At 43.7% G+C, this 23,287-nt stretch overlaps 1 protein-coding gene across 2 annotated transcripts in view; it reads left to right on the top strand.

Annotated features, from left to right (window-relative positions):
- The window catches only part of LOC120046169 (T-cell immunomodulatory protein-like), a 119,634-nt gene that overhangs the window by 24,726 nt on the left and 71,621 nt on the right, over positions 1–23,287 (top strand). For both annotated transcript variants that reach the window (XM_038991189.1, XM_038991196.1), the window contains exons 8-10: positions 4,016–4,097; positions 10,958–11,052; positions 21,880–22,052. In XM_038991189.1, coding sequence (XP_038847117.1) covers positions 4,016–4,097; positions 10,958–11,052; positions 21,880–22,052 — 350 coding nt within the window. The remainder of the gene's footprint in view (positions 1–4,015; positions 4,098–10,957; positions 11,053–21,879; positions 22,053–23,287) is intronic.

Below are 23,287 nucleotides of genomic sequence, written 5' to 3'. Positions count from 1 at the left end.
CTCATTTTCTGGTTTCCTCTGTGTAAGACCCCAGTAATCCCTGGCTGCTGCCTTTACTGGGTGGGCTTTCATTTAACAGCCACAGGTCACGGGCCAGTGCTTTCGCCCATTTCAACACTTCATTTTAATGACTTTTTTCTTTCTGAAGACTCCCTGGGCATCCTTCTGCTCATCTCTCTGATTATGCAAGAACAGCCTTTGTTTGTGGAGAATACAAAGGCAGAGGGGATGCTTTTCATTGGCTAATGCAAAGCCGTGGACAACCCATTTACTTTAATACCTGATATGATCTGTCAATTCACCAGCTGAAGGAGCCGTTCCTGCTAAACAAACATGCAGGGAAAGCATTAGCTGTTTGATACTTTGATTCGTTTTCTCAGTAGTCGCAGTAAAGTGAATTTGAAAAGTGCATCGTTGCATGAGACACACCAAATGCACTCTGTGTAAACAGACCCTGCCGCCGCAGTCTGCGGATCTTCACACTTCAATCAGCTCTCCTCACTCAATCAGAAAGGCAACACAACAGATTTAATCACGAACGGCTAACGTGCCTCAAATCAGTAGGCCACCACCAGTCAATCACAAAGACTTAGATCTCCCCTACTATACTCTAGAGATGGTTAACACGTTCCTGACTGTATCGTATTATATTTATATTGTTTTGTTGGTTTTTACCTCCTCTTTCGCCCCGATTTTGATCTTGTCTTATCGCTGCAACTCCCCAAAGGCAATGGTCGAGTCATGCGTCCTCCGAAACATGACCTGCCAAACCGCGATTCTTAACACCCGCCCGCTTAACCCGGAAGCCTGCCGCACCAATGTGTCGGAGGAAACACCATTCAACTGATAACCGGTGTCAGCCTGCAGGTGCACGGCCCGTCACAAGGAGTCGCTAGTGTGATGAGCCAAGTAAAAGCCCCTGTGGCCAAACCCTCCCATAACCTGGACGACGCTGGGCCTATTGTGCGCCGCCCTATGGGACTCCAGATCACGGCCGGTTGTGACACATCCCAGGAACAAACCCGGGTCTGTAGTGACGCCTCTAGCACGGCGATGCAGTGCATTAGAACGCTGCGCCACTCGGGAAGCCCCTGTGTGTGTGTGTGATTTTAACTCCCAATCAGATGGGCACCGTGAGGTAATCACACAACTCGATCTTCTTGTGTTTAAAACACGCCCGCAATTGGTCCAGCAACTGTTCTCCACGAGTTAGTCACGCACACACATGCACATGCATTCACACACACACACACACACACACACACACACACACACACACACACACACACACACACACACACACACACACATACGCACATGGACACACTCAATCAAAACACACTCAGTCAGAGCATCGCCATGTGTTTAGAACAGATTTAACCATCCAGATGTCTGTGTTCTCCAAACGCACCATCATAGGTGCTCCATGAGTCAACCCCAGACTCAATCAGATGATCACCGTGTAACGTAACACAGACCCAATCAGCCGAGCCACACTGCGGAGCGGTGCGTCCTGCCATGCCGTAGCTGCTTGGTAGGTGGGTACTGACTGACGGAGAGAGAGAGGCGTGATGGATGGGCAGGTCTGGGATCACACACTTTGATAAAACCGGCGGGAGACGCTCACATGCTCGCTCAGTCTGAAAAGCTGCTTACTTTTTGTCTGACTGCCAGGTAATAAATAAGCACAAGCATAAAGGAAGAGCAGTGAACAAATGGGATGTTTTTTTCTTTTTTCTCACTGAAACTATTCTCAGATGTCATAAATCACTAATGGGTCGCTCGGCAGGCCTCTGCTCTCCTACCGGGCCGGGCCACATCTGCTGCTCCAGAAGGGAGAAGGAGATAAGGAGAGAGGAAGAGTTTTACAGCCCCCCAATATCTCCCCCTTTTCTGTTTTTGTGCCAAATACACGATTCATTATGCCACATCATGTAGAGTCACGGAGTAGGGAGGGAAGTCCTGCTGCAGTCACATGATGGTTTCAAAACTAAAGCAACTCCTGTTTGAGAAAAGTATTTGACGTTATCTTTTTGGGACCTCACATTCTAAGGCAGGGGTGGGCAACTCCAGTCCTCGAGGGCCTGATTGGTGTCATACTTTTTCTCCATCCCTAGCAAACACAGCTGATTAATCAAATTGCATTCTAAATTGACGATCATGATTAGGTGATTAATGGAGTCAGGTGTGTTAGCTGGGGCTGGGCCAAAACTGTGACACCAATCAGGCCCTCGAGGACTGGAATTGCCCACCCCTGTTCTAAGGTAACGGGGCATATGTTTGGGTTGCAAGAAGCCGGCAGAACCTACAACTGAGCCGTGTGTATCCCAGCCTGCTAGTGTGTTTCTATATGTAGCTAGCTGCATGGTTCTTGGGTGCAGGGTGTTCCCTCTGGCTGGAGTGTAAAGGCCAGAGGGTCTTCTACGTGGTAACAGGAGAGTGCTCTCTGGGGCCTTGCGTCAGGGTCCACTGAGAGCTCTGTGTTCATGAATGTCACTGTGTTGGTCACTGGACACCAGTCCCCCAAAAGGCCTAGTCTAATAAGTCTAATAAGAACACAGACACGCGCTGACACTTCTGCCATATTTATATACGGTAAACAGAAACCATTTGTATAGAGAGACTATTCCAGCTTGAATCTCAAAGCTCAGCCATCAAGATTTATATTAGAGTGTATCACATATAGTCAACTCTGAAATTATTGGTACCCTTTTATAAAGATGAGAAAAAAATACTGTATAAAATAATAATACAAACACTGATCTCAGTCTCCGGACTTAAACCAATTGAAAACCTGCGGTTTGAATTGAAGAGGGCAGTGAGTTTATAAGCACAGACCGAAGGATATCAATGATCTGGAAATATTCGGTATGGTGCAATGGTCTAAGATCCCTTCCAAAGTGTTCTCCAATCTCATTTTTTTAAATGTATTACGGCTCAGTGCACTTATCATTGCAAGGGGAGGGTGAACAAAGTATTGAAAACATGGGGTGCCAATAATTTCATCACCTATCTTTTTGAGAGAGAGAAAAAAGATAACTTGTTTAAAAATATCTCTTCCTTTGAGCAATTGTATTAGAATAAAATAATATAATTTCTCAATTTGTTTTGCATACAATATACAGTGTAGGTCAGTATTTGAATTATACAGTCATTTTTGCTCCTCTTTTTATCAAGGGTGTCAATAATTTCAGACCCCACTGTATCTAGCTGATCATGAGCTCATTTCTCCAACAAACAGTCATTCAGTGATGACCATGACTCCCATTGAGCTCAAGGCCCTCTCCATCACTCTAGAAATAATCTGCTAACAGATTGGCATTGACACAACTCCATCTCTAAGATTATCCTAAAATAGCCCTGAAGCCCATGTCTCCTCACCACTAAATCTATGTGTAATCTCTCGCAGACTATTTATTATCTCTCGATGTCTGCTGTGCTAACAACTGATGTTGGCAGTGAGGTGATAACTGGAGGTTGTTTTGTTAGGATTGTAGGCTGCAGTTTGGCCGTTGTGCAGTTCGTTACATGTGGGTCTGTATGTGTGTGAGCGTTTTTTTCTTTTTTTCTCTCTCTCTTGGCATTCAAGACCAAAGCGCTGTCTGTTCCTTTGTCTGACTCTTAGCATGACTGCTAACTGCATGGAGCTCCTGTAGTTCAGCACACCACTGAGCTGAAATCAATTCAAACGTCAGGCTAATCATGCCTGCTCCTTCCCTGCTGTTGCCCTCGCTGCACTTTTCTACTGGTCCCCTGTCACCCGCTGTGTCCCCTGTCACCCGCTGTGTCCCCTGTCACACACTGTGTCCCCTGTCACCTACTCTGCCTGCCCACTCAATTAAAGCAGCCCCTGACTAATGTTTGGTCAAAGGACCATGCTATTTGTCCTTTCACTCAATCATTCAGTTTTGAAATGTACAGTAGCCTACTGTATCTACTCTGGCAACTTGTGTTTATGTATATCTCAAAGGAAAAATCATTCTGCGTTTAATCTGAACTTTACTTTTTCTTTCAGGATGGGAACTTTACCAAAACCCAGCCTGGACGTATACCAGAAAATGTCAAGAAAGTTGGCCAGTCTTGTTTTGCCGACTTTGGTGAGTTTTCTCATTCGGTCTTTTAAACTCCCAGTTCCATCATTGCTCTTTTGCAGTGCCAGGAATTGTTGGTGTCTGTCTTCAAAGGCCCCTAAACGTAACTGTCTGTGCTCTTCGGGGATGACATTTTCAAACAGCTCTGATCTAATAGGATTTCCCAGACAGAGAGAGCACAGAGTTTCCCAACATCTTATCTAGTTAGAACGTCTCATCTTTACTCCTTGTTCTGAAGTTTGTTGGCTTGGGTGTTGAAGTAAAATCTCAGGCCTAGTAAATGAGTTGTAATCTTAAAGTTGAAGTAGGTCCAAAACAAGGTGTCCGGACAACATTTTCAGAATTGATTTCTTGATCGACCACAGGGTTCTAATCTACTCCATATCATGAAGCATCATATCCACTTTAACCTGTCTGGCACCGGGGTTCCGCTAGCGGAACTCCTCCCACATTCCACTGAAAAGGCAGAGCGCGAAATTCAAAAAATATTTTTGAGAAATATTTAACTTTCACACATTAACAAGTCCAATACAGCAAATTAAAGATACACATCTCGTGAATCCAGTCAACATGTCCGATTTTTAAAATGTTTTACAGCGAAAACACCACATATATTTATGTTAGCTCACCACCAAATACAAAAAAGGACAGACATTTTTCACAGCACAGGTAGCATGCACAAAGCCAACCTAACTAACCAAGAACCAACCAAACTAACCAAGAAACAACTTCATCAGATGACAGTCTTATAACATGTTATACAATAAATCTATGTTTTGTTCGAAAAATTTGCATATTTGAGGTATAAATCAGTTTTACATTGCAGCTACCATCACAGCTACCGTCAGAAATAGCACCGAAGCAGCCAGAGTAATTACAGACACCAACGTCAAATACCTAAATACTCATCATAAAACATTTCTGAAAAATCGATGGTGTACAGCAAATTAAAGACAAACATCTTGTGAATCCAGCCAATATTTCCGATTTTTTTTAAGTGTTTTACAGCGAAAACACAATATAGCATTATATTAGCTTACTACAATAGCCTACCACACTACCGCATTCATTCATCAAGGCACGTTAGCGATAGCAATAGGCACGTTAGCGATAGCGAATAAACCAGCAAAAGATATTAATTTTCACTAACCTTCATAAACCTTCATCAGATGACAGTCCTATAACATCAGGTTATACATACACTTATGTTTTGTTCGAAAATGTGCATATTTAGAGCTGAAATCAGTGGTTATACATTGTGCTAACGTAGCATCTTTTTCCCAGAATGTGCGGATATTTTTATGACACTCAACTATTCTGACCAAATAACTATTCATAAACGTTACTAGAAAATACATGTTGTATAGGAAATGATAGATACACTAGTTCTTAATGCAATCGCCGTGTTAGAATTCTAAAAATAACTTCATTACGACATCCAGCTTAGTTATAGCGAGAGAGTGCCCAAACTCTGGGCGCAAACTACTATTTCACATGTTCGACAGATATATGAAATAGCATCATAAAATGGGTCCTACTTTTGATGATCTTCCATCAGAATGTTGTACAAGGGGTCCTTTGTCCAGAACAATCGTTGTTTGGTTTTAGAATGTCCTCTTCTCCAGTCAATTAGCATGGAAAGCTAGCAAAGTAGCGCGAAGCTCTCCTTCCTGAACAAAGGCACACAACGCAACACGCCTAACGTCCCGAATAAATTTCAATAATCTAATAAAACTATATTGAAAAAACATACTTTACGATGATATTGTCACATTTATCAAATAAAATCAAAGCCGGAGATATTAGTCGTCTATAACGACAGCTTTTCAGAAGGCAATACCAGGTCCCTTCTCGCGCGCTCCAGAAAACAGGAAACTGGTGACACGTCATGCCAAGAGCTTTTATTCGACCCCAGATCAAGTTATACACTCCATTTCTTCTCTCACTGCCTGTCGACATCTAGTGGAAGACGTATGAAGTGCATGTATACTAATAAATATCAAGGACATTTGTAGGCAGGCCCTAGAACAGAGCATCGATTTCAGATTTTCCACTTCCTGTCAGGAAGTTTGCTGCAAAATGAGTTCTGTTTTACTCACAGATATAATTCAAACGGTTTTAGAAACTAGAGAGTGTTTTCTATCCAATAGTAATAATAATATGCATATTGTACGAGCAAGAATTGAGTACGAGGCCGTTTAAATTGGGCACGATTTTCCCCCAAAGTGAAAACAGCGCCCTCTGTCCTCAACAGGTTAAGTAAACTATTTATTGCATTTTTACTGGATGAAACACACACACAAACAAATATATACATACACATCATTGCCAATATCAATATTTTAACAGTCAGGGGTGTCATGAAATATTTAGAGTACAAATTTCCTCATCCCAAAATGCAAATGATTCATGAGCCCAGGGAAATACCAAGGGAAATTACCTATGTGGTTTTCTGTGTGTATTTAATTCTTTATTTCAGACGGACTTGGCCTTTATGTTCAAATCTCAAGCTTATCTGAGCAAACAGGAACTTTTCACTTTTTCAATCTTTTTTTATTATTATTTTTTTTTTAAATCTTCTTTTCACTTTGCTACTATGGAAATGTCACTTCAAGCTGTTACCATGGTGAGGAAGGTTAAGCGGAGGTGCTCAAAGACCTAAAGATTCAGAGGGATAGATCTTGTCAACGCTTTTACACTTTCAGGCTCCGGAGGTTAATAAGGATCAACTGGAATGTGTTTTGCTTTTGCCCCTGTTTGTGACGCTACACGTGGCCTGGGATTAAACATATGAATAAATGAAATACAAATATAGGACAAAACACATCACGACAAGAGAGGCAACACTACATAAAGAGAGACCTAAGACGACAACATAGCATGGCAGCAACACATGACAAAGCAGCACGGTGGCAACACAACATGACAACAACATGGTAGCAACACAACATGGCAGCAGCACAACATGGTAGCAGCACAAAACAAGGTCCAAACATTATTGGGCACAGACAACAGCACAAAGGGCAAGAAGGTAAAGACAACAATACATCACGCAAAGCAGCCACAACTGTCAGTAAGAGTGTCCATGATTGAGTCTTTGAATGAAGAGATGGAGATAAAACTGTCCGGTTTGAGTGTTTGTTGCAGCTCATTCCAGTCACTAGCTGCAGCGAACTGAAAAGACGAGCGACCCAGGGATGTGTGTGCTTTGGGGACCTTTAACAGAATGTGACTGGCAGAACAGGTGTTGTATGTGGAGGATGATGGCTGCAGTAGATCTCTCAGATAGGGAGGAGTGAGGCCTAAGAGGGTTTTATAAATAAGCATCAACCAGTGGGTCTTGCAACGGGTATACAGAGATGACCAGTTTACAGAGGAGTATAGAGTGCAGTGATGTGTCCTATAAGGAGCATTGGTGGCAAATATGATGGCCGAATGGTAAAGAACATCTAGCCGCTCGAGAGCACCCTTACCTGCTGATCTATAAATTACGTCTTCGTAATCTAGCATGGGTAGGATGGTCATCTGAATCAGGGTTAGTTTGGCAGCTGGGGTGAAAGAGAAGCGATTACGATAGAGGAAACCAAGTCTAGATTTATCTTTAGACTGGAGCTTTGATATGTGCTGAGAGAAGGACAGTGTACCGTCTAGCCATACTCCCAAGTACTTGTATGAGGTGACTATCTCAAGCTCTAAACCCTCAGAGGTAGTAATCACACCTGTGGGGAGAGGGGCATTCTTCTTACCAAACCACATTACCTTTGTTTTGGAGGTTAAGGGCAGAGAACTTGTTGGATACTAAGAAAGCTTTGTTGTAGAGCGTTTAACACAACATCTGGAGAGGGACCAGCTGAGTATCGGTGTCACATGTGCAGGTGTTACTGTTTAAATGTAAAAGGATGACTAATGAATCAAGACGGACTGACCATTCATTGTATGAAACACAAGGAGTGTTGATGTTGGAGCTCCCAATTACTGCACATTGCCCTCTCATTACCTTCTATTAACCACTTCAATTCAATTGTTTTGTCCATCCTTTTCCTTTTCTGCGCTTGCTTGCACTTGAAAAGGTTCTCCCACACCATACACACACACACACATGCATACATTTGCTCGTCTCTGCCAGTAAAGTAACGAATCAGAGGTGAGGTTGCTGCTGACTGACTATTAGATCGATGGAGCACAATGTGGCGCTCTGGCCAGCTTTAGAAGAGATTGTCTTTGACATGGCAGGACCTAGGGAGGGGATGGAATATCCAATACTGACAGACACATACACCCTCACCCAAACAGTGCAGGGAGAAATATGCTCAATTGTAGCAGCCGCTTCTTGGTAGGCCCTCCACCAGTCACCAAGTGCATCATGATGCTAACGTGGCCCCTGTCACTGCATCAAGCCAGGTCGGCATGAGCACCGGGAGCAAAGGCCAGCACACGCCTGCAACGAGTTTAAAGAGCTTAATTACGCGTGATCTTCAAAGCACGTTATCCTTGATTTCACTTTTGTTCCCTGGGAGCCTTTGGTGCCGATTTGAATATCAGCACCTAATTAAAAAAAAATATATATATATATATTGGATTCAGCGCACCTGTTCTGTGGAGATGGGGGGGATATGACCTCCGGGAGAGGAATGAATGAGGAGACTGGGTGCTTCAAAGAGGAAAAAAGGGCACAGAAAAGCTGGATGTGTGCAGATAGAACAGAGACCGAGGGAGATGGAGCTGGGAGAGGGAGGAATAGAGGGTGGGAGCTGGGAGAGGGAGGACTAGAGAGAGGGAGATGGGAAAGCGAGGAGCGTGACGCGTCTGCTTGATTCGGAGTGGGAATTATTCTGATCACACTCCAAGCTTTCAATTTTCGCCTACACCTCAGTGATAGATGGCGGATACAGGAGTGACCTTCCTCCTAAACCGCTTCTGTAACATACACACTCACTGCATCATCAACAATTCATCCATAACATGAATCTATGAGCTTTCAAATAGTGATAAAGGTAATATAATGTTGGGCTGTTTCCATTTTACATCCACATGCATACACATTCATTGTGTGGTTTTTCAGTATTACCAATTCTAAAATGAGCCTTTCTTCCAAAGACTAGTTAGACAGGTGTGTCAAACTCATTCCATGGAGGGCCTGCAGTTCCCCCCCCCCCCTTTTAGTTAAGACCTAGACAACCATGTGAGGGGAGTTCCTTGCTAATTAGTGACCTTTAATTAATCGATCAAGTACAAGGGTGAAGCGTAAACCCGCAGACACTCGGCCTTCCGTGGGATGAGTTTGACACGTGCGCCAGAATGACTCGGTTAGAATGTCTGTTGAAGTAAGCCGCGGGTTAACGGCTGCATCCGCTGGTGCAACACTTCCGTCACACTATAGCCACGCCACCGTAGTCTTAATGCGTGCACGACATACGCCAGACAAAACATTCCCATCTGCCTTATCGTAGCTGTAATTGCATTTCTCAAAGCGACAGCGCCCAATGCATAATTCATCGATGGAGACTGCACAGCTAAGGACGCCGGGAAGAGTTGACTGCTAATGCAGTTAGAGGAATTACGTTGATGACATGATGATTTGTGTTGTTTTCTTTTCTCTCCCGAGCTGAAGTGGCTCATGTACTAGCGTACATCTGAGGTGACGTTTTAAAAACCTGAACGCTACCCGGAGGATTTCCTCTCCTCCATTAGTGTCTTAACAGTGACAGCTCTGTGGTAGAACTACAGTGGTCCGTGTGCCGAGTGACAGCTCTGTGGTGACTGTAGTTCTACCACAGTGACATCTCTGTGGTAGAACTACAGTGGTCCGTGTGCCGAGAGTCTTCTCAGGTAATGCTTTTTGAATATGTATGGGGTATTTGTGATGCACCCTTGATTTTTCTTCTTCTTCCTGCCTCTCCCAGGCATTGTTTTGTTGTTCATCTCTTCTGGTGTGATATTTCTCTGATGTTCTCGTGGTACACTTCATCTTCTCTGTCTCTTTTTGAGAGCGGTGTTGTAGAGGCAAAATAGTGACACATGTTATTCTTGGCTTTCGGATTGGGATCAGTGTCATGGTAAGAAAGTCTGAAATAGTTAATGGTTGTCGTCAAGGATAACACCTCATACATAGTTTTCTCTTTAATCGGCGCGCACCGACACACACACACACACATACAACTTTTCACATTCTCACACACACACACACACACACACACACACACACACACACACACACACACACACACACACACACACACACACAGAGAGAGCCTCCTTAGCCCTACCCAGGTCTGGTTGCATGGCAGGGTCCAGATAAGATTACAGACTTGGGGGTTGTAATATGTCTGGCTGCAGGCTGGTTCCCTGGGCCAGGGGGATACAGGAGGTGTGGATGAGTGGAGAGTGTGTAATCTCTGGGTTTCTCTGCAGGCCCGGCCTCTGATTTGCATTGTTATTGGTCCTGTGTCGTATCCTATGAATGCCAATGGGGGTGTCACCCGGCATCATAGTTTCACCAGGCACTGCAGTTTCCCTCTCTCCCTTTCTTCTCTTCCTCCTATCTCTCTATCTGAATAGTAATGTGGTTCATCAGTGGGAGCCAGTGCCACCCTACTGGTCTGACAGTAAACATCAGTGGATGATAACACAGAATAAAGACTGACAAGCTCGCTCCGATTGTGAAACTACTGTATTAGTCTCCATTTACCTTTTACCTCACTCACTCTCTCCCCACCTGCCATCTCTCTCTCTCTTTCCTCTGTGCTCTGATTGAATGTTTTTACTCTTACCTCCGCTGTTCTGTCTCTGTTCATTTCAGTTTCTCCCCATCATCCTGCTTTTTTTGTTGCTCCTTGTTTTATTCATGTCTTTCTTTTTCCTCCCAGATGGAGATGGGTTCCAGGACCACCTTCTCCCAGTGTGTCTGGACGATGCATGCCACAGGAGTGCCATCTACCTTTCTAAGCCCGGGGAACCTGAGGTACAGTACTCCCCCCATTGAAACCTGACAAGAGACCTCGAATCCTGCTTCATCCTTCAACTAGCCCTGTCCTCGTCCTTTACAGGTTGCCATTTTGAGTGTCCGTTTTTTTTTCTCCCAGGCATGAGCCTCTTGGTCGTGCTGTAAACACCAGCTTTCCTTTACGAGAGCTGCTAAGTGACACAGCCAATACCTGCACCACCTCTGTCTGACTCCCCGTCTCTTAGTCTCAGAACCACTCTCCCTCATAATTACTCCCCTTATCCAGGAGATCGACAGCACACACTCATAAGTGGCAGGACTACAATAGAGAAAATGAGTTCATAGCCACTCAGAGACTAATGAGGGTCTTGCAGAGAAGATAAGTCAGCACTGCTTTCATATTTTCCCCCACAAACGTCTGATTTTGTATGCCTGTCACAGACAATTATGATTTGAGCAGGGGGAGACTGAGGAAGTGAAGACTGAGGGAGAAGGAAATGAGAAAGATGGCAGAACATATGTTGGCTTTTGTTTGGTTGTCATACTGTTCAGTTCTTTACTGTCAGAGATGAGGAGTCGGAAAAGTTTTCCGTAGGTGATTCCATTAGCTTTCATCTAGCTATCCTCTAGCTTGCCACTTCTACCTTCACTCACTCTCTCATCATCTTCTCCACTTTCTATATATACAGTATGTCGCTCTCCATCTTTCTCTCATCTCCCTCCACCTGTTCTTCTTTTTGTCTCTCTTTCTCTCGTGGACTGAGCCCAGTGGGGTGGGGAGCACCACTGAGTCCCTGCTCGTTTTCTCTCAGCTAGCCTGTGTAGCTCCCTCTGACCGCAGGCCACGAGACATGATTGGATTAGAAGCTTGGTAGGAGGAGATGCTCTGTTCAATCAGTGTCTGGGATCTTTGTCTTTGTAGGTACGTGTTCCGGTATGTTCCTGCAGGTGTGTATGCTTCTGTACAGATGTGCAGGAACATTCCCGCCGCTTTCTCTCCCACACTGATTGAGACCATTTGATCTCGCGGTGTGTTATTTCCATCACGCTAATCCGCTGCTCATTGACAGCGTAAACATGTAGCTTCACACTCATTACTGTTTACAGAGGCTATTAATTATATTCACTCACACTGCATGTGTACACGCCCTCTGAATATGAGCATAGCACACTGGGTCTCATTGAATTGCTGCATGAGAAGGGATAGGCTATTTTCTCCTATAGGTGGAACTCCATACATCTACCTACCATATCCATCCAGAACTATACCAATCCACCCCATATCCATGAAGTATTAGTATCTCTCTTGTGAGTGTAGGTTTAATTTCACCCAGCCCTCTGTGTCCGTGGTCGGGGGAGGAGTCGGTGTCCCCGCTCTGACAGGATACAGAAATTTTAATGGAGCCTATATCCAGCCGTTCCTCCAGAGACGGGGATCCGTGGCCCGGGAGGCGGCCTAGGATTTGATTGTCCCTTAATCGGCGTGCCGGGAGGAAAGCCCATCCATAAAACATGGAGAGGGGAACGGCGGATTGTCTGAGGGGGCATGAGTAAGCGTCATGGGATGTGCAAAGAATTCCAATGCAGAGAGGGGTGGGTACATGGGTTGGCCCGTACATCTCCACCTCCCTTCCTTCTCCCGGCACCACACTGTTATTCATTTCATTTTCATGTACTGCATAACCAACGCTTTGTCCCGGTATCTGGACAGTATCTGGAGCTGGTCGGATTGTTACTTTGTATTTATTTTTGGGAGGAAGATAAATAATATTTATGTTCCTGCTGCCTGATTTGTTATTACGTTGCCTTCTCAGCATTCTGCTGTGCTGCTGGCACCATTACAGCATGGGGACACTATCCTGAATAGAAGAGTTAGTCGAGCCGTGTTAGTGTGTGTGTGTGTGTGTGGCGTTAGGTAGCCTACGTCTTCCTGATCCATTTGGATGGCCAGTCAATCATCTGAAGACTCAGGGCGTGAGTGGGAACAGACAGTTGAGTTGAATCCCAGCCAAGCCCCCGTCACCTGATGCATAGGAGAGTGGAACAGGACATGGCCATTATCTCCACCCCACCGATTTAATATACACTGCCAAGTTTCCACTGTGAACGAGTCAGGCCATCAGCCTGTGACAGCCGGACACAGGGCACGGTAGCACCAGGTGCCATCCACAGATACCCTCTGTCTTTGTGACATGCTGACATGTGGGTGTAGTCTGTCACCAGCTTTGTCATCAGCTCTGCCTCCCCACTCTCGCTCTCTTTTGGTCTCAGGGACACCTGTTCAATGTTTCTTTATTCATCACAGGACAATGAAATACACCCTCTCTCTCTCTTTCTTTTCTTTGCTCTTCCTCATCAGCACCTCTTGCATTTCCCCTATGTTAACTTTTTTTCACATTTGTGTTAGAAGGCATTTTATCTTGGCCTCAATTGTTAAAAATGTGTAACATCCTCTGCATCTCTAAATCTATCAGGAGAAAAACGCGACATGCGATATTTATAAATCTATCCTAGATTACATACATCATTTAAGTAAGGGCTAAACGCCGACTTTCTGTACATTACCTTGGAATTAATGGACGACGGGATAGCGGAGTCCTTCCGTGGAGTTGATTTTTCCAAGGTAATGTACAGAGCGGAGGCGTTTTTCCCGCGTATACAGTACCACATATTCCAAAGAAAATACTGAAGCACACATTTACTGGTATAGAATAGAAATTACATGTTTATATTTTCATTTTGATAAGTACATTCAACTTTTATCATCCCAACAAACCTGGTTGCCAGAGACGTGCCCCAGTTGTTCGTTTATTCGGTTGCCATGATAGCTGGCAACGTTCTTATCCCTTGCTTGCTAGCCAACTATAGCTAGCACAGGCACGTCAGACAGTGCAGCCAGAATAACAGAATAGCAGCATTTGCATTTGATTAAACTGTTTTCCAGTGGCTTTTATTTGGATACATCCATAACAATGAGCTGATGATTCGCGATTCCACCTGGCATCGAAAGGTTGCTCTCTTCTCAGGACTGTTCATTACAGTAGAGATCACGTTGGAAATGAAACACTAGGCTAAAAGCTAGCTAAATCGTTTGTTGCTAGCAAATCTGCCAATATAACCGAATTCAACAATACCAGTTGCTGAAAACAGCTGGTCAAACTATACTGAACAAAAATATAAACGCAACCATTTCAAATATTTTACTGAGTTACAGTTCATATCAGTCAATTGAAATACATTCATTAGGCCCTAATCTATGGATTTCACATGACTGGGCAGGGGTACAGCCATGGGTGGGCCTTGGAGGGCATAGGCACACCCACTGGGGAGCCAGGCCCAGCCAATCAAAATTAGTTTTCACCCACAAAAGGGCTTTATTGCAGACAGAAATACTGTTCAGCAGGGATTATCGTTACAAAGGAGAAATGCTCACTAACAGAGATGTAAACAAATTTGTGCAGAAAATCAGCAACACTGCAAAATGCTGGGAAAACAAAGTAATAACAAAATAAGCTTTTTGTGCATATGGAAAATATCTAGGATTTTTTTTTTATTCCAGCTCAGACCAACACTACATGTTACATTTATATTTTTGTTCAGTGTAGAAACGTGGGAGGATATGACAGCATAGTTCCACTTGCGTGATGACCGCAGCATTGAGGACATTTACATGCACAGTAATAATTCGATATTAAACTGTTTTATGGCAGTAGGAAGATTATGCAATAGTCATATAAACACCTTACTCTGTTTATCTTAATCGGCGTAAAGTCAAACTCGAAGTAAGCATACGCCGACTAAAACACCTGGTTTTCTGAGAAATCTTTAGAATTATTAGCACAGGTAAGACCTTATTCTGCGTTCCAGTGGTGTATTTGATCTGCGCATGTGCTATCAGCCTAGAAACCCTCCCTCTTTAGCGCTAGTGATGTGAGTTCGGAACAACTGAACGTATACTTCTTAGAAGTAGTTTCCACATTCAAATGTTATATGTCCTTACCTCACAAACAGATATGCTTAACAAAAAGAACATGGTCACTGTGGTAGAGCGTTTATTTTGATTGGCAATTGTCTGCGTTTATCAGAGTGCCATCAGGGAGCCTGATTTCAGATGTGTCCATGTAACGTTAAACATGATTATTTGGGAAATTGTTCTTCTTGCAAAGCATGTAAACGTTTTAATCGAACTATTGCATTAATCTGATTATACACAATATTCACATTATTGTGTGCATGTAACCGTACACATTGATGTACCGTACTCACCATGTTAGGTCATTAGATGCTGCAAAAAATATGTCTCTGCTAAAACAAATGATTCCTAGTTAGCGAAGTACGTTTTTCCTCGTTGGACCTGCGTTTAGAATGTGTCCAATTTTGGTTTGTGTGGTTGTTGATTTGACTTTCTGTAACATGGTAACAAGTACGGTCTGCACGGTGCAGTGCTTTATAACAGTAAAAAAGGCTCTTATTGTTGGAACTACTTCAATGTGTCTTTTCCAACTGTCCCATATATCTGGTTTTAATGCTAACTCTAAAATTCCCTTTTAACCAATCAGAAAGGAGTATTCAACAATACTGTGGTATGAATCATGATAATAGGCTGCTCTCCATGGGAATTGAAAGAACAAAACAGCTGCTCGCTAGATGCAGTCTTGTGAATGAACTGGAATGGCTTTGCTGTGATGAGCGATATAGTTTTTCCTTTGCGGATCATAAAGCAGGGAGTTCATTAGATGCATGTTTTTTTATGTCCACGGCGACGTCTGTGTTCTCTATGGATATAATGGCACCTCGTCTGCCGTTCCCCGCGGCTTCTGACATTTTAATTTCTTGGCCTAATGAACCGTCGCTGCCGCGGTGGCGAATCGATAAGAGGGAAGCTGCTAACACTGTAGCTTTAGTAAACAATGTGTTGACGAGAACGGTGTGTATGTGCTGCGTTCTATGCTGAGATTTCTCTGGGATTGATAAAATGACATTTGTATGCCTGCCGCTTCCCTCTCTCACCATCAAATGTTGAGAATTACCTTGGAGGAGAAAACACCGTCATAGTTTTCCCGATTTAATAAGATCGTCTATTTTCGTCCCTGCACTGTCACCTCTTCCAGTGATATATGTTAAATCCATTGACCTTTTGATCCAATGAATTTCAGAATTTAAGTGAAATGTTTAGGGCACCCTATTAAAAATAGAAAACTTGGTCACCTCTCTGAATGATTACACACATATCAAGAAGTAGTGTTTAACAACTTCATTTAAACGATAACGTGGCATTGCATGTTGGGCTTCATGCTCACCTCATTATTCAAATGTGCTTGGCTTCTCTGCCTGACCTTCAAATGATCTCAAGGTTTTGTGACCTTAAGAGTCTACTAATGCAGGCCTTGCTGACTCTACCACTCGTATTACCTGGGTAATCACCTCATGCATGATCTCCCTCTTCCACACACTGCACCTGCTGTAAAATAATAATACCGATGCCATCAACATGCACTCAATGTGTTGCGTCTCCTATTTTACTTTGCAACGTTTACTTTGCCCACATCTGCTGTAAGGTGGCGTCTGTCTCTTGCTCCTCTTTGGGTGTTAGCCTAGATTGAGGATGTCTAGTCGGCCTGATGTTTATAAAAACACAAGTGACACCCTTTTGAGTCATTGTTGTGATGTATGTGATAGTCACACACTTCCTGATATGTGCAATATTTGCTGATTTTAGTAAATTAATTCTGAACATCCCAAACTGTTGTTAATGCTGTATATGGGAAAAGTATCTGTTTGTGGGGACGTTACAATCTTTTTGCTTGAGTGACACAAAAAGGGTAAATACATGGTTGGAGTGTTGCTCCTAATGACCAGGAAACAATAATAATAGTAATAATAATAGCAACAATATTTTTTAAGTATATGGAAATTCCCTGACAGAGTCAGTTAATTACTGAGAGGCTGGTTGTCTAGGATGACACTGATTGACTCGCCTTTTCTGGTTCCCGCTTGATTAATCTATGGGTTGATCCTCTGCGTTCTGCTCAGACTGATTAACTCAATCAGGAGCGGTGAGGATCGGGAGACGCAAGGAGAATACCTTATGTGTGTTTTTATAACATTCCGTCGGCTCAAACCGGACCTAGATCTCTCCCCTCCAAACATATGCAGCAAAAATGTACAATTCCTCATCTCCACCGTCACATCTCTCCTCTCCTCTGCTCCTCTGTCATTCACGGTACAGACGAGAGCATGTGATGTGCCTTTTTAAATGGGCCTGATGCGAAGAAGTGGTCTTTACCTTGAAGACCAGAACATGTCTTTTTATATACATGTTAGCTTGTGGGTACCTGTCTGAGTAAGAGAACATGAATCCCTCTCCAACTGAAAGATGGACACAGTGTAAAACTAGGCACAAGCTCCTCTGTGTGTCTATGTACAAACCTGAGACACTGAAATGGAGGCTGACTGGAAGTGGAGGGCCTAGAGACTGACTCATGGGAATGGAGATGGAGCCATGATCCAGCAGGGGTAATGAAGGATGATTGTCTCCATCCATCAGAGGAGCACTCCACTCAGCCACTGCTATCCCACTGCCCCTCCCTTCCCTCCAACATGCAGCATAAATCTACTTTCTCTTCTAGGAGGGATCAGACCTACGGCAGAGTAGCAGAGAGAGCTCTCTGTAAAGACACTGGGACAATGGCCGCACTTCTCCTGTCAAATCCAGCACCTCCAACCCTCCCTGTTTCCCCCAGTCAGTCACGCCTCTATAGGCAGCTCTGGAGCAGTTACAGCAGGCTTCAGCTCAGCAGACTGCCTTGCCACTGGGAGGCTCAGTCAGTCCTCCTGTTGGTATTCTGAACACATCCTCTCTCTCCCTCTCTTCCCCTCCTTCTCTCTCTCCCTCTCTTCCCCTCCTTCTCTCTCTCCCTCTCTTCCCCTCCTCTCTCTCTCTCCTCCTCCTCTCAAAATGGCATTAGAAAGGAAACAGAAAGCAGGACTCATCAAGCCACTGGCCTGGAATATGATTTGTTGTATACATCTTTAACAATCTATTGGGATTGTTGTGCAGGAAAGTATGTTAGTCTGGTATGCTGGCTGCCAGCCTGGTAGGGATGGTTTGGGTTTGTTCAGCTCCTAGAGTCACCCACTGCCTCACAGAACTTCTGACTGGCTGGTACCCAGGCTGCCTGGCAGCTCCTTACGGTTATTTATAAACTTTGTCTGGATGTCTTCCATTGAAAAAGTGTCTGAAATCCCTTTAGTCAACGTACTCTTCTCTCTCTCTCGCTCTCTCTATTGCTTGTTCTCTCTCTCTCTGTATTTCTTTCTCCATCACCCCTCTCATAATTATATATATATAGAAATCAATGGGGATCATTTGCATGTACAGTAGAAAGCGTTGAGGTCTAATGAACCAAGGAAAGTGTCAGTCAGCACAATGCTGATGATAGACTTCTGCTCCCCTATGTAGACCAGCTGTGAGTAGAGCTGATGGTGAAGCAGCACTCCTAGCCAAGATGCAGAGAAGTTCCTCTTTTTATTATCAGACTCAACTGTTGAGGATCCACTTACCAGTGACCCAGCGTAATCCATTTTGTGAAACACTTGAGTGATGCAAGGTTGTCTGTGCACTGCTGTGTCCAATGGTGAGCTTCATCCCAAGTTGTCATTAGCATAGTTTCTGTTTGTTTGGTTCTAAGTGGCAGTTAAGCTCTAAAATTTGTTGTGTTTTCAGAGAACTTTTGGGACCACTTATAGAAGTGAGAGACTGGGTGTGCATGCGTGCCCACAAATTTTCTATAGGATTGAGGTCAGGGCTTTGTGATGGCCACTCCAACACCTTGACTTTGTTGTCCTTAAGCCATTTTTCCACAACTTTGGAAGTATGCTTGGGGTCATTGTCCATTTGGAAGACCCATTTGCGACCAAGCTTTCACTTCCTGACTGATGTCTTGAGATGTTGCTTCAATATATCCACATAATTTTCTCTCCTCATGATGCCATCTATTTTGTGAAGTGCAGCAGTCCCTCCTGCAGCGAAGCATCCCCACAACATGATGCTGCCACCCCCGTGCTTCACGATTGGGATGGTGTTCTTCGGCTTGCAAGCCTCCCCTTTTTTCCTCCAAACATAACGATGGTCATTATGGCCAAATGGTTCCATTTTTATTTCATCAGACCAGAGGACATTTCTCGAAAAAGTATGATCTTTGTCCCCATGTGCAGTTGCAAACTGTAGTCTGGCTTTTTTATGGCGGTTTTGGAGCAGTGGCTTCTTCCTTGCTGAGCGGCCTTTCAGGTTATGTTGATATAGGACTCGTTTTACTGTGGATAGAGATACTTTTGTACCTGTTTCCTCCAGCATCTTCACCTTCAACAAAGGTCCTTTGTTGTTGTTCTGGGATTGATTTGCACTTTTCGCACAAAAGTACGTTAATCTCTAGGAGACAGAACGCGTCTCCTTCCTGAGTGGTATGACGGCTGTTTGTACAAATGAACGTGGTACCTTCAGGCGTTTGGAAATTGCTCCCAAGTATTAACCAGACTTGTGGAGGTCTACAATTTGGCTGATTTCTTTTGATTTTCCCATGATGTCAAGCAAAGAGGCACTGAGTTTGAAGGTAGGCCTTGAAATACATCCACAGGTACACCTCCAATTGACTCAAATTATGTCAATTAGCCTATCAGAAGCTTCTAAAGCCATGACATAATTTTCTGGAATTTTCCAAGCTGTTTAAAGGCACAGTCAACTTAGTGTATGTAAACTTCTGACCCACTGGAATTGTGATACAGTGAATTATAAGTGAAATAATCTGTCTGTAAACAATTGTTGGAAAAATTACTTGTGACTTGCAAAAACTATAGTTTGTTAACAAGAAATTTGTGGAGTGTTTGAAAAACGAGTTTTAATGACTCCAACCGAAGTGTATGTAAACTTCCAACTTTAACTGTATTTACATAGCTGTTCCAGTTATAACTATTACTGTATTTAGATAATCGTAGCCAATCATTAAACCCTCATTAAAACCAGTCAGTATTCATCACACATATGATGAATGATCATTAAACTTCGTAATGACCGGTCATTATTAGCAGTTAATCTCACTCAAAGGAAGTCGTCATTTAAGCTCAGTAACCGCCTGTCGTTCTTCCAAACACCCATAACCTTTCACATATAACTTTAAATAATGTGAATTATCATTGTCGGCAGTCCCCGTGAAAGGGAGGAGGCCTATCGACCTCTGCAGCCAATGGCGCATCACTTCGATTAACTCCCCGCCCAGGCCTGATAAAGACATGGTTCTGAGCTCGGCTCAGTGGGACTTCAATCACCTGGGTGGGATTGTTTGAATGGCTTTCTGGCCAAGAGCCCTAAGATGGAGATGCCATTTCACCTCCAGTACCTTGCACAAATTGTACATAGCTCATACACATACTCCCAATTGTTTCACCCACACTGTCCAGACAAAAACACTTACCTCTCCCACGCACCCTCATCCCTAACACATTCCCTGCCGGTGCAGCCATACTGTACATATCACACCGTCTTCCCCTGCCCTATCATGTAGCGGCACCACGTCAACAGGGTTATACATCAAAGCCTATGTGGTACTGATTCATCAAAGGAGCACCGGCCGTCCAGCACTGAGGTCTATCCCCAGTAAATACTCACACAAGACTATACACTTTCCTCTGAGAGACTTTCTTATGGCCTCAACTCTCTCCTCTCTTGCTGCTCGTTTTCTCTGTCTGTAAATATGTTGCCTGTGTTTATGTATTCAGAGAGGGAGAACAGCCATATTAGCAGACATTACCGCTACCTTCATGGCGGTTCCTCTGGCGGATATAATGTGCAGAGATGCACCTGGTTTTTCCTGTTTTAACATTCATGAATATTTAAACCCACAGCATCTGCATTCCCGCCTCCCCAGTGCTTCCAATAATAGGTGGGCCTTGTGGAGAGGAAAACAGAGAGGCGTTCAGCTGCATGAAGAATAGCTCCTATCCCCGCTGCCCTCTCTTTTTAAAGTTCTTTGTGTAGTTCTCGTATTCACATCCGTCTATTCAGTAACGGTTACTAATGATGGTATCTGAGGATGTCGCTCTGTGAGACTGGCCATTTTTAGCGGGGGATGCAACACTATTAGGGAATCTTACTTGGATTTTATTCACTATTCGTTATGTGTTCAATGACAAAACATTTTTTTTTTGCCATTTAGCAGGTGCCTTATCCTTAGCGACGTACAGTAGTGAGTGCATACATTTTCGTGAATATAATGAATTTACCCACAGTAGTTAGTATGATTTTTTGTGATGAACATCAGTCACTGTCAGAGAGAGAGGTCCCCAGGGATTATTGACTACTCAGTTGAGCTGTCAAGGGTGGAATATGTGTTGTTAGAGCTATGTAGGGGAGGGCGGGGGCGAGTATCTCTATCAATATATATTCTCTTTCACTGCAATATTTATCATGGTATGGTATAATCAGGGGAGGTCAAGGATAGGCCACACAGTCATAGTGGGTTTCACAGCGATAGATCTAATTTCTGCAGCTCTTTTCAAATACAAAATATGGTCTGATGGGAAATGACTGTTTTATTGCTGTGAACAGGAAGGAAGAAATTCCCTCTGCCCTAGCACTTATTTCTATCTTTTGACTTGTAGCATTAATGTCAGTAATTCAGCAACCCGACTGAACCCGCTCTCACCGCGATGTCATTTCTACTAAATACACCAGCTGTTAATAATAGTCAATGTTGTTTCATTTTCTTTTCGCTCCGACTCTCATTTCGGTGTAGTATACTGTATCATCAATGAGCTGAACCAGCATCATTGTTTTCTCTCCTGTTGCAGTGGGTGCCAGTCCTGACTGATTTCCAGAGGAGGGAGACTCTCTGGGGCTTTGTGCCCCCCCAGACCACCCCTCCTGCTGGGGAGCTCCACAACCCCATCACCCTGCACCTGGGAGACTACAACATGGATGGCTTCCCTGATGCCCTGGTCATCCTGCGCAACACCAGTGGGAGGTGAGTGGCACACTGACCCATAGGAAAAATGTATTGGGGATTAGGGGAGAGGTCTCATGCTGAGTCAGATTAGGCTCTGTTCGAGAAGAATACATTGGTAATCGCCATGACTTTCAATGATCTATTTTGTGTTCACTGACCCGTAATGCTTTTTGGATTAGATTAGTTTGCATGCAGTATGATTTGTATGTTGAAGGCCTATAGTATGTGTCAATATCCATGTAAAACATGTAATTCTAACCTTGCATGGCTTTCGATTTAAATAGATTAGATGGATGAATTTTCAGTGATGAAGTGAAAGCCCCAGGTCACACTTCAGCGTGGGGACATGACAGATAAGAGCCAAAGTTAGCAGCAGTCTTTAAAACACTCCTGACCTTGGGATGAGGTGGCACGGTCAGAGAGGACAGACAGCAGGAAGAGGATGTGTGGATTATCAGCAGCCCGTAGATTGAGATAAGATATCAGTCAGGACAGGGCCAAAGCTATGCCTATATTCATGCTGATTGTTCTGTTCCATCTGTGTGACTTCATAATAGACAATGTTAAGACTGACGTAGTTAAGAAGACGTGGAGCATTTCTGGGACATTTTGTAACGCTTTATGTACACACGCTTGTGCGTATATACACACATACACGTACATGTGAACCTCGATTTCTGGCGGAGGGTCAGTCGAATCTCCCCGGCAGCTTAAACTCTTTCTCTTTGGGTCATCCTCATCCTGGGAGGTCCATTCTATCACAGCAAGTCCTTGGAACCAAGCCATGGAACTTAATCACATATTAAGCTCTGACCCAACCATCATACATGACCAATCCAGGGTGATAGTTTAAAACCAGATCAGGAACATGGACAGAAGATGGCTGTGGTGATTGATAATGATTCTCCTGTCAATAATTATAAACCATGTTTATGGTGTGTAGTGTAAATACCATCAAAACAGATGGTCCAGTTTCATCCCAAGACCCGGGCATGGCCTGTAATTGCGACATTGTGTAGATCTAGCCTACATTTTCATACATCTTGTAGTTAGTTTGTAATTGTCTGCAGTTGAGTGTACTCTTTGCTCGAACAGACTCTGCTTACCAAATGTTTGGCCAGTTTAATGTGCCTCCCACTCTCACACTTTCTTTTTGTCTCTCTTCTTTCTCTCCCATTCGCTTGTTATTTATAGCTGGGTTTTTGATGAAAATCCTGCCTGCCCACAGACTTCCTATCTTTACAGAATGAATG

The sequence above is a fragment of the Salvelinus namaycush genome, chromosome 1 (genome assembly GCF_016432855.1).
Source record: "Salvelinus namaycush isolate Seneca chromosome 1, SaNama_1.0, whole genome shotgun sequence".
NCBI classification, from domain to species: Eukaryota; Metazoa; Chordata; class Actinopteri; order Salmoniformes; family Salmonidae; genus Salvelinus; species Salvelinus namaycush.
The sequence above is the reverse complement of the archived record's forward strand: the minus strand, read 5'-3'. Positions and strand labels throughout refer to the sequence as shown.